Source organism: Scylla paramamosain, chromosome 8 (assembly GCF_035594125.1).
Source record: "Scylla paramamosain isolate STU-SP2022 chromosome 8, ASM3559412v1, whole genome shotgun sequence".
In the NCBI taxonomy this organism is placed as follows: domain Eukaryota; kingdom Metazoa; phylum Arthropoda; class Malacostraca; order Decapoda; family Portunidae; genus Scylla; species Scylla paramamosain.
Genome location: NC_087158.1, coordinates 20582894 through 20595724, shown reverse-complemented (window position 1 = coordinate 20595724; position 12831 = coordinate 20582894). Strand labels below are relative to the sequence as shown.

The 12831-nt window shown below is 38.5% G+C and overlaps 2 protein-coding genes across 11 annotated transcripts in view; one reads left to right on the top strand and one right to left on the bottom strand.

Annotated features, from left to right (window-relative positions):
* Window positions 1–966, top strand: part of LOC135102934 (glucose-6-phosphatase 2-like) — a 17958-nt gene extending 16992 nt beyond the window's left edge. For all 10 annotated transcript variants that reach the window (XM_064008629.1, XM_064008634.1, XM_064008632.1 and 7 more), the window contains one exon: window positions 217–966. In XM_064008629.1, the coding sequence (XP_063864699.1) occupies window positions 217–342 (126 nt within the window). In that variant the 3' untranslated portion in view covers window positions 343–966. The remainder of the gene's footprint in view (window positions 1–216) is intronic.
* Window positions 965–12831, bottom strand: LOC135102935 (coiled-coil domain-containing protein 12-like). Its single transcript, XM_064008639.1, has 3 exons — window positions 12318–12831; window positions 5920–6043; window positions 965–3431 (listed from the first exon to the last, which is right to left on the bottom strand). Exons 1-3 carry the CDS (start codon window positions 12515–12517, stop codon window positions 3216–3218), a joined length of 540 nt encoding a protein of 179 aa, XP_063864709.1. The 5' UTR covers window positions 12518–12831; the 3' UTR covers window positions 965–3215.

The following is a 12831-nucleotide window of genomic DNA, read 5'->3' as shown; positions in this document are numbered from 1 at the left end:
AAGCTGATATTCCAGCTGATATACCTGAAACTTTCTTTTATTTGAGCATTATTCACTCTTTTGAGGATGTGATTACCTCACTTAAAATTTCTCCTTTCTGTACTAGCTCTTCCTGCACATGTGACCTGTTGTGTAAAGGAAGAGCTGGTATGAAATAAATTTAGTGTTAACAATGACAGCTTATGGAAAGAAAAGTAACAGTGTTTCCTCCATCAGGCCAGTTTTCCTGCAGACGACTTGGTGCTGTTCCTGATCCTGAGTCTCAGCCTCAGCATTGCTTTGCCATTCATTATTATCGCTCTACTACCTCACTTCTTACTTACTATGTATTATGGTAATTAAAAGATTGTATTTTGCTAAGAAGATGAGAACTATTTGGCTATAGATCAATTGATTCAGTTATGTATATTGATATTAATGAAAATTATTATATTTTCCAACTGAAGTTATTTCTTATTTATTTTTATGAAAATTACTTTTCACCTGTTATGGCCATGTTACTAGATGAGAAGTTGAATACCAAAGGCAGAATGAGTGGTGGTGTAGGAGTGGAAGGTGTGGTGTAATGAGTGATAAGCAGTAGTTCATTGAGCACAAACTCTTACTAATAATCACTATGATATTAAGTACTGAAAGTAGCTGACTGGACTTGGAATTACAAAACATTACAACAGAGATCCTCATACGTGTATTATAGCCTGTCAGTGTTGTGCTATGTTGTTTTGTGTCCAAGAATTGGCATATACTGTCACAGTTATAATGTAAATTTAAATTGATTTTATACTTGTATTTTTTACATAAAATACTGTGTACATAAAATACTGTGATGTAACTACAATGGTTTCAGTGAAGTCCACTATAACTATTGGCTGCAAGTTTTGTAGTTGGCTTGAAAGAATATTGCCACTGTATGCTTTGCATGTTGTAAAGGTGAGTAAAAGGGAGAATAAAAGATTGAGGACCCTCTCCTTTATATTTTTATTCCTACAATGACATGTCTTGGCTGTCACATTTTAAAATGATGTCAGTCTGTTATAAATATATATTGGCAGTGTTACAAATTTATTTGTATTTTAAGGGGAATGTCAACTTGTTATAAAGATTGACTAGTGATATTACCAATTTATGATAAGTATATGTGTTCCTTTCCAATGGCTTCTATCACAAATGATACCCACTATGCCCCTACTAATTATCTCAGCAGTGGTCAAGTCCTTGCCACCATCATACAAACTTTTTCCATATCATTCAGTTCTGTTTGGAAATGTAGCAAGTCATAGATACTCCTATTGAGATGTTCAGTCTTAAACCTAACCTGGATGGGCTTAGAGCAAATGGCACAAATTTGGGAACTTATCTATCTGTGAATCTTACTGTACAAATATGTATTACTTAAATTAAAATATCTTTCAAGAATATGTTATGAATTTGAACTATTTTTTTACATAAATATGTTTACATTTTACAAATGGCAGTTTTACAATTGCTAATCAGGACAAAGGACAAAATTTTGGTCATAACTTTAATACTTCATAAATCAAGATAGATGATGGTAAACTTCCTCTGGAACACCCTCAAGGATCAGAGAGGTAAGGGATTGCTTTTGGATGCCTTATTAAATTATCCCCTCTTCCCATTAAAACTTCTTGTCTTCAATTATGCCAAAAAGCACTTCCCTCTTTCTTAGAAGATTGGCAGCTATGTTAATATTGTGAGAAATGCTTATCACATTATCTGTGTTTGCCATGGTCTAATCTTATCCATTTTCTGTATACAAAATCTGACGTAAAATATGATGTGATTTATGTGGTAAGAGGTATGTGTGTGGCTATATGTTATGATTATTAAATTTTCATGTGACTTTTACTTGACTTTGGATTAACACAAAACCAAAACTGAAATGGTTTCAAAATGTGAGATGTTTATAAATTTTGAATGTCAAATATGTGGAAAAAATAAAATAAAATAAAATAAATAAATAAAATAAAAGATTAACCTGAATATACACACCCTGACAGACTGGTGTAAAAAAAATATAAATGCTAAGAATGTGAGAAAAGTTTCGTTTGCCAGTATACTCTCACCCAACAAACTGTGACACACTGCTGAGGAAAATTATGAATGCCTGAAATTAACATTCTGCACATACTGATTGCTGGATTAAAGTTGATAAAACCCACAATTTGTCTCCTCTCACTCTTGAATTTGAATTTTGATCTCAGTTGTGACCCAAGTGTGCTAACTTTTACATCGCTGTAAATTCAGTAGCATTAATACTTTTACTACAAAAAATGTTGCTCAGTATAGTTCAATAGAACATATTGGTTTTTCTAATCACAGAACCAAGACTCAGGGCACGAACTGAACAGTGATAACACTTGGAAGACACCAGAATGAAGAAAGGAATATTTAACTACATCCTGATCCCTGAATGAATAAAACTAAAGAATTCAACAATTTTCATATATATTTTATCAAATACATAAAAAAATAAAATTTTTCAGAAAGTATATCTCTCCCACAATAAAAGTGTCAGTTTAATTTCCTTCCATTTATATTTCATCCCAGGTGGTGTTGGGTGAGGATCTGCCCACTCTTGTCCATTTTTCCTATTCTTCAAGTGGTGATGAGAATTTACAAGTGCAGCATTAATTTGCTTAGAGATGTCTTGGGTTTTTGTGGATGAGTGGCAACTGGAACTGAGTTTAATTCAACTGTGAATATGTCCAGCTATGAAGAGTACTTAAGAGTTACCTGAATGATGTATCCTAGGGATCCTTGGGAGTTACGTGTCCCCAAATACCCCCTGTGACATCACTTCCTAGACTGTCTGGGCTCTACCAAGGCCTCTTGATACCTATGAAGAAATCAGCTTCATTCTTCATTGTAGCTCTGAATATGGGTAGCTGTGCACAATGAGATGTCTCAGACCAGGCAGTTACTAAACACTAATTGTTCTTAACATAACCACAGGATAAATCACTGTTATCTGGGTTTGCTGTAGTCAATTTTAATAACTTGCCAAATATGTTTCCCAGCTGGCCTTTTGTAAGGTAGCTGACTCTATGAAATCTCATTGCAGCCATCCTCATGGAGGGAAGTTCATAAATAGATGTCAAATATAGAAAAATAGTTTGTATTGGCCCAATTTTCAAGGTTTATACAATCTTTTAAGACATACGAATTTGAAGAAGGTTATGATAAAAACCATCAGCCTAGTCTTCATCAGAATCAAAGCTTGCTTTCTGGTTTGCTTGTGCTCCTGCATTTACAGCAATGAGGAAGTCTTGCTGTTTACCCTCCTTTAACCTCTGTCGGATGAGCTCTGCGATGGCCTTGTCAGTGCGCCTCTCAAGTTTGTCAAGCTGTGGCTGGATGCATCGCTTCAGGTCAAAGGTTATCTTTTTTGGTGCAAGATTGGTGATCTCAACCTGAGAACAAGAAAACCAATTGTCTAGACATAATAATAATTTTGGAAGGATGATAAATAAGAGATGAGAGCACAATGAGAAGACTGAAGCACACAAGGACACGAATACCAATAAATGAAGACTTTTGCCCATGGTCATGCTCTTGATGTGTTCTCAGGGAAAGAACAGATGGATAGATAGATTGATTAAAGAATAAGACAAAAGAATCATGCATATGCAATGGGATAATGACTTGACATCAGTTTGATGCAATATCCATAATTATGACCATTACATCGATTCAAAATAGATCTTTCTGATTATATAAGATTTGAATACAAGGCTAACATAATTCTTTCACATCAACTGCCAATGACAGTTTAGGAAGTTTTCAGCAATGGAGCAGTCTATATATATATATATATATATATATATATATATATATATATATATATATATATATATATGAGAGAGAGAGAGAGAGAGAGAGAGAGAGAGAGAGAGAGAGAGAGAGAGAGAGAGAGAGAGAGAGAGAGAGAGAGAGAGAGAGAGAGAGAGAGAGAGAGAGAGAGAGAGAGAGAGAGAGAGAGAGAGAGAATGAAAAAAATATATATAAAGGAAATTTTATAGGAAAGAAAGAAAATAGATGAAATGAGAGCAAGGAAGTTAATCACTATCAAACAAATGCTGTTAGCCATGGCTTGCAGGCATGATATATATCAAGACGCTGTTTAAAAGTCTCTCCGGTTTTGCAGTCTCTCCTGTCTTGAGGAAGCCCATCCCCTAGATTTATTACTCAAGGGAAAAAAAGATTTTTTGATTCGTAAGAGTTGAAGGATTTCCCAACAATTTTGCAACCATTTCCTCGCGCATAATTTGAAGAGTCTATTGTGAAATATTTACTGCAGTCCATGTTATCAATGCTTTTGATGAATTTAAACACCTGTATTAAGTCACCTCTAAGTCTTCTTTGAGTTAATAGGAAAAAGATTTAATTCTTTAGGACGCTCTTCGTATGATTTGTTTCTTAGGCTTTGTATCATATTTGTTACTCTATGCTGAACTCTTTCTAATTTATCAATGTCTTTCTGGCAGTAGGGGCACCATGCTTGAATGCAATATTCCAAAAGGGGACAGATTAAAGAGTTATACAAAGTGAGGAGTGTATCCTTAGATTTATATTCAAAAGATCTGCTGATTAAGCCAATTACTTTATTTGCTTTCTTTACAACTTCTGAACATTGTTGGCTAGGTTTTAAGCTACTCAATATTGTCATTCCTAAATCAGTTTCATTGTCAACACTTTTAAGTTGGGTACCATTTAAAATATACTTTGCTTTCTCATTACTATACCGTACGTGAGGCATTTTGCACTTATCTGCATTAAAACTCCTCTGCCAGGTTTGCCCCACTCAGTCAATTTGTCTAGATTTTTCTGCATCTCTATTACTTGTTTGTTAGAGACTACAGAATTCGCAATTTTGGTGTCATCAGCAAACTTCGATATTATACTGGTAACACCCTCATCTATGTCATTAATATAAACAAGGAAGAGAACAGGTCCTAAGACCGATCCCTGTGGTACCCCACTGGTTATGTTAGCCGACTTGGATGCTTTTCCATTTATTACTACACTTTGTTAATGATTGTTTAGCCAGTTTTCAACCCATTGCAACACGTCACCTTGGATACAGTGTGATTTTAGTTTAATTAGTAAACATTTGTGGGGGACTTTGTTCAAGGCCTTTTGAAAATCAGGATATATTATATCTCCTGCTTTACTCTCGTCATATTGGTTCAGAATATCACAGAAGAAGTCTAAGAGGTTGATCAAACAAGAGCATTTATTGCAGAAGCTGTGTTGAGTATTTTTATGTAAGTTGTTTACTTCTATGTGATTAACGAGTTTATCTCTTATTAGTGTTTCCAGCATTTTGCATAAGACTGAGGTTAAGCTAACTGGCCGGTAATTACATGGTAAAGATTTACTGACTTTTTTGAAAATTGGAGTTACGTTCATCATGCATTGTACCGGACTGCAAGGATTTGTTGAATAATAGGGTTAATGGTTTAACTAATTCAAATTTCGCTTCTTTAAAGATACAGGGTGAGATTGTGTCAGGCCCAGGTGACCTGCTAACTTTAAGTTTATCGAAGCATTTTGATAAGTCACTTTCAGTTATATTGATACCACTTAGGACGTTGTTGTTATTAAGCTGGACTGCTGGTGCCCTAGGGATGTTGCTATGGTCTTCTATTGTAAATACTAAGGCAAAGAAAGTGTTTAAAATGTTACTAATTTGCTCCTCATCATTAGTGTAATCTCCATTTACGTCAATTATGGGTCCAAAAATTGAAGTAGTCCCTTCTTTTGCCTGATAAAGCTATAAAATTCCTTAGGGTTCATTTTATGAGAGAGAGAGAGAGAGAGAGAGAGAGAGAGAGAGAGAGAGAGAGAGAGAGAGAGAGAGAGAGAGAGAGAGAGAGAGAGAGAGAGAATATGACACACCTGCACCTCCTCCTTGGCTTTTTCTCCATCATCCAATTGTGTCTTGACCAGTGTCTCCACATCTGCTGGAGCCTCAGCAGGGAGGGTTACTTCCTGCAGGGACCCACTCTCAGGTTTGTAGTTCCTGCACATAATATAGCCAGTCACTCATCAACAACATAAGAACTGTATATATTATGTTTAGGAATATGGAACCAAAAAGAATAATTATGCAATGGAATATAATAACTAGTGTTGTTTATTCAGATATTATTAAATATACAGAAAATGGCATAAGCCATTATTCACAATAAATCTGATGTTTTTTCTCCCAGAGTAAATAATTTTTTCTATACATGTCAAGTTTCCTATGATACACATTATATCATAATGATGAAGATTGTGAATGAGAGATAAAAACATTTTTTATCGAGAATGGGCATTCCAAAAACTCCACTTTCCCAAGCATGATGGAAACAGGCAGAAGTACAATGAAAGTAACCTATTATTCAAACTTGAAAATTAAGCAATTTGTTGTAGTGCTTGCCTGCCCCTTGCCAACTCACTATTACTGACTCGTCACACCTGGTAAACAGCTCAGACCATTTTGCAATGCCAACTCAGACCATCAAATGCAATTTTATTGTACTTATAGTAAGTTTAATGTATATATATATATATATATATATATATATATATATATATATATATATATATATATATATATATATATATATATATATATATATATATATATATATATATATATATTATATATATATATATATATATATATATGAACTGTTACATTCAGCTCCTTTCTTTTCAAACCTTGTGACACTGTCACATTCAGCTCATTTCCTGTCAAACCTTATGACACTATCACATTTAGTTAGTTTCTTTTCACAACTCATGATACAGTGGCATTCGGCTTGTTTCCTGTCAAACCTTGTTACGCTGTCTTGTATGAATCAAAAAAGAGTTCTTTGGCAGGCATCACACAATGCAGGTCAGAGTCACCAGTCACCACTGGGTCTGCTGGGGCAGCATGGATGACTTTTGCTTGGTGTGCAGGAAGACAGTGCTCCACTAGCAGGTAATATATTGCTGTTGAATTTTATAGTGTTCTCAGATGCAAGGAAATTTCCCTTTTCATGGAATTTTTTATTCTTTTAAAATGTCAATGATTAATTTTATAACAGGATGCACTGCTGTGTGATGGGTGCATGCAATGGCAGCACAGAACATGCAGGAGTGGTATCACCAGGGAAGAATCCTGGACAGCCGTGAGGGAGGGGATGGGCATCAGATGGACGTATGATGCATGCAGCACTGGGGGCACTGGGACCCCCAATATTCCTACTGTAACTCCCTTGGATAAGAGTATGACATCTGCCCACGCTGAAGAGATTAGTGCAACTCTGGTCGATGATCCCACACCCAGACCTACAGCTAGTACTGAAGTATCAGTATCAGTATCATCATCATCTAAGAGAGGAAAGCATAAGTTGGTAGACAGCCTAGGCTATGCATACATGTTAAAAAGAAAAACAAGCATTATTATGCACTGGTGATGTGTTGTAAGGAATAAAAATACAAACTGCAGAGCTACAGAAAAAAAAAAAAAGTTACATCAGAGTCACAATCCTCATTGCTACCCCCCAGAAGCATGCCCAGCAATAATGAGTAAGGTTTCAACCCTTGTAAAAAAAGAAAGCTGTAGATGTGTTCAGGTCAGCAGCAGACTTTGTTGATGAGGTGTTATGTAGTGAAGTTGATCCTAACAAGTCTCTGACTTCTTTACTTGCGCCAGAGAACCTTGCCTGACAAAAAAAAAATCATAGGCACAGGACTGCTTCACCTCCTGAACCTCTTGACTTAAGTTTTGAAATAAGTCATGCTAACATTTCTCAAAACTTCCAGTGGTATGACATTTTTGTTGGTGGCTGACAACATTTGCTATTCACAACAGAAGAACAACTATCTCTACTAAGCAAGGCCAAACATTGGTATGCTGATGCAACTTTTAAAAAAGTCTGATGGCCCTTCACTCAACTTTTTAGTATTTATACATTTGTACAAAGTGATAATGATTTTAAACAAGTGCCACTGCTGTTTGTAATGATGTCTGAAAAAAGATGTAGAGATTACAAATAGGTTTCTGCAAAGACTATATATGATCTTGGTGGGGAGCTGAAAGTAAAGGGAATTACTATTGATTTTGAGGCAAGCATCTGGAATGCATTTCCTGAAATCCTGCTAAATGCTATAATTCAAGGATGCAGTTTTCATTGGGGGCAGGCAGTGTGGTGGAAAATTCAAGAATTTGACCTACAAGTAGCTTACACAAATGATGTTGGAATGCATAAATATCTCAGGAAAAATCTGTGCATTGAAAAGCAAACAGCTTTCAGGCCCTTGTAATTCTTCTAGACTATATAAAAACACCTGGGTATATTCTGACATGGGGCTTCCTAGTGCATGGTGCATATTTAGCAGAAGCATCCATACAAATAACGATTTGGAAGGTTGGCACAATAAGCTAAATAGGAAGGTGCACAAAAGGCAACTCAGCTTTTACTTGCTCATAACATTACTTAGTGACGAGGCCAAAATAGTAACTTTGTAAGTGTGTCTTCTCTCAGATGGGAAGATACTAAAAAGACAGTGTATCAAATACACAAAACATTACAGTCAACTTGTTAAGCTCTGGGAGGAGTACAATGCGGGTGAGAGGTCTGCAACTCGTTTACTGAGAGCATGTTCCTACCATATTGCAATGTGCACTTGATTAAAATTAGTAGTTTTTAGTCAATATAATTTCATGTTTTGGTACATATGTTTTTATTACTTTTGCTTTTAGCAACTGACTGCAGCTTACTGTACTGTGTAAATATGCATTGTGCACTTGAAGGGAATAGGTTGAATTTATATTGTAATTTCTAGCAGATGTTTCTTTGTGTTGAATATAGAATGGGGCGAGTTGGTATGCAGTGGTCTGACTTGGCCATGGGCCGAGTTGACTGGCATTCGTGCTTGTCCAGTCTCCTTTATGTCAAGTTCACCTGATGTCAGATTTTCTACAATAAGTTCCTTGGAGGAGGCAGTAGACACCTGCCGAAACGATAATTACTCCCAGTGAGGTCTAAAGCACTGTTCAGGGGGTGCTGTGAACTCATCATTAAACCCAGCTGTGACCTCACTGAACGTTTCCCTTTGTGTCTCACAACACAAGGGGTCAGTCACAGCCTGCCCTCTAAAGACAACTCTCTTCCTCCACACAAAACTACAAGCACCTAATAACACACACACCCTTCACTCAAAAATTTTAAAATCATCATGGCGACTCCTACACCAGCCTCGAAACCTCCATCTGGGGAGGGGACCATAAATGTCCCCAGGTCGGACTGCCTTTCTGTCGACGATCCTAAGTGTTTTGACATCCCCCTCAACTTTTTCTTCATTAACTTCTGCAACATTCGCGGTCTAAGATCTAATTTTCAATCTGTAGAACACCACCTCTCCTCTTCTAAACCTCATCTTCTTTTCCTCACTGAAACTCAGGTGTCTGAGGCAACTGACAGTAGCCCCTTTTCTGTTCCCTCCTACTTTCTCTATCCTCATTTTCGATCCAAAGCTGGATGCTGCGTTTATGTGCGCAATGACTTAACCTGCTCTCGTGCCCACGCTCTTGAATCTTCCGAGTTTTCCACCATCTGGCTATGACTACAGAGTCTCTCTCATACTAAATTTATCTGTGCTGTATACCTCTCACCTAACTCCTCTGATTATAAGAAATTCTTTGACTACTTAACTTCCAAAGTGGAGTACATTCTGACCCTCTTCCCTTTTGTAGAGATCTCCATTCTTGGAGACTTCAATGTTCACCACCAGCTTTGGCTTTCCTCTCCCTTCACTGATCATCCTGGTGAACTAGCCTACAACTTTGCTATCCTCCATGACCTAGAGCAATTGGTGCAACACCCTACTCATATTCCTGACCGTCTTGGAGATACGCCCAACATTCTTGACCTTTTCCTGACCTCTAATCCTTCTGCTTATGCTGTCACCCTTTCTTCTCTGTTGGGCTCATCCGATCACAATCTCATATCTATATCTTGTCCTATCGCTCCAATCCCTCCTCAGGATCCCCCTGAGCGAAGGTGCCTCTGGGGTTTTGCCTCTGCTAGTTGGGGGGACCTCAGGAGGTATTTTGCTGATTTTCCTTGGAATGACTACAGCTTCCGTGTCAGAGACCCGTCTTTGTGTGCTGACCACATAACAGAGGTGATAGTGTCTGGCATGTAGGCGTACATTCCTCATTCTTTTCTCGTCCTAAACCTTCTAAACCTTGGTTTAACACAGCTTGTTCTCGTGCTATACATGATAGAGAGGTGGCCCACAAAAGGTACTTAAGCCTTCCATCACCAGAATCTCATGCACTTTATATTTCTGCCCGGAACCATGCCAAGTCTGTTCTCCAACTAGCCAAAAACTCCTTCATTAACAGAAAATGTCAAAACCTTTCAAGATCTAACCCCACTCGTGATTTCTGGCATCTAGCCAAAAATATCTCCAATAACTTTGCTTCTTCTTTCCCTCCTCTATTTCAACCAGATGGCACCACTGCTATCACATCTATTTCTAAAGCTGAACTCTTCGCTCAAACCTTTGCTAAAAACTCTACCTTGGACGATTCTGGGGTTGTTCCTTCCTCTCCCCCACCCTCTGACTACTTCATGCCACGTATTAAAATTCTTCGCAGTGATGTTTTCCATGCCCTCACTGGCCTAAACCCTTGGAAGGCTTATGGACCTGATGGGGTCCATCCTATTGTTCTCCGAAACTGTGCCTCCGTGCTTGCACCTTGCCTAGTCAAACTCTTTCAGCTCTGTCTGTCAATATCTACCTTTCCTTCTTGCTGGAAGTTTGCCTACATTCAACCTGTTCCTAAAAAGGGTGACCATTCTAATCCCTCAAACTACCGTCCTATTGCTTTAATTTCCTGCCTATCTAAAGTTTTTGAATCTATCCTCAACAAGAAGATTCTTAAACATCTATCACTCCACAACCTTCTATCTGATCGCCAGTATGGGTTTCGTCAAGGCCGCTCTACTGGTGATATTCTGGCTTTCCTTACTGAGTCTTGGTCATCCTCTTTTAGAGATTTTGGTGAAACTTTTGCTGTTGCCTTGAATATATCGAAAGCTTTTGATAGAATCTGGCACAAAGCTTTGATTTCCAAACTACTCTCCTACGGTTTCTATCCTTCTCTCTGTAACTTCATCTCAAGTTTCCTTTCTGACCGTTCTATTGCTGCTATGGTAGACGGTCACTGTTCTTCTTCTAAATCTATTAACAGTGGTGTTCCTCAGGGTTCTGTCCTGTCACCCACTCTCTTCTTATTATTCATTAATGATCTTCTAAACCAAACTTCTTGTCCTATCCACTCCTACGCTGATGATACCACCCTGCACTTTTCCACGTCTTTTCATAGACGTCCAACCCTTCAGGAGGTAAACATATCACGCAGGGAAGCCACAGAATGCTTGACTTCTGATCTTTCTAAAATTTCTGATTGGGGCAAAGCAAACTTGGTATTGTTCAATGCCTCAAAAACTCAATTCCTCCATCTATCAACTCGACACAACCTTCCAGACAACTATCCCTTCTTCTTCAATGATACTCAACTGTCCCCCTCTTCTACACTGAACATCCTCGGTCTGTCCTTTACTTATAATCTGAACTGGAAACTTCACATCTCATCTCTAGCTAAAACAGCTTCTATGAAGTTAGGCGTTCTGAGACGTCTCTGCCAGTTTTTCTCACCCCCCGAGCTGCTAACTCTGTACAAGGGCCTTATCCGTCCACGTATGGAGTATGCTTCACATGTCTGGGGGGGGTTCCACTCATACTGCTCTTCTAGACAGGGTGGAATTAAAAGCTTTTTGTCTCATCAACTCCTCTCCTCTAACTGACTGTCTTCAGCCTCTCTCTCACCGCCGCAATGTTGCATATCTAGCTGTCTTCTACTGCTATTTTCATGCTAACTGCTCTTCTGATCTTGCTAACTGCATGCCTCCCCTCCTTCCATGGCCTCGCTGCACAAGGCTTTCTTCTTTCTCTCACCCCTATTCTGTCCACCTCTCTAATGCAAGAGTTAACCAGTATTCTCAATCATTCATCCCTTTCTCTGGTAAACTCTGTAACTCCCTGCCTGCTTCTGTATTTCCATCTTCCTATGACTTGAATTCCTTCAAGAGGGAGGTTTCAAGACACTTATTCATCAATTTTTGACCACTGCTTTAACCCTTTTATGGGACTGGCATTTCAGTGAGCATTTTTTTTTTTATTAGATTTTTGTTACCCTTGGCCAGTATCCTTCCTACATAAAAAAAAAAAAAAGTGATCATTCTCACCTGAATAGGACTTGTGTGGCAGGTAGCTCCTCCCCCTCCTTGGATGCGTCTCCCTCTTCACCAGCCCCTCCTTCCTGGCCCTGCTGCTCATCCTCCGCGCTGTCACCACCGCGGCATTTCCGCTTCAACGCCAGCAACTTTTCTCGCCTCCTCTTGGCCTCATTTTCCAGGCTACCCACTTTGTCCTCTCGCAGCCCCATATCACTCCTGGGAAGTCACTCAGTACAAGTACGTTATCCAGTCAAGGTAAGTCACCCAGCTCAGGTGGGGTACCCAGCAGATTGGAGGTCACTTCAGCTTGGCACAGACACTTCACACTTTTTGTCTGTCTTAAGCGTTTCCTTACCGTCTTATGAATCTGCACAGTCTCTCGGTTTTTCTTAAGTATTAGACAAACTAAACCTAGACCAATCTTCTGTAATGTAGAGCGTTTAGACCAGCCACGCAAGACTGGCAGACGTTCATTGTTATTGTTGTGAAGATGAAACGATTGTTCATTGCAACGGCGCATGCT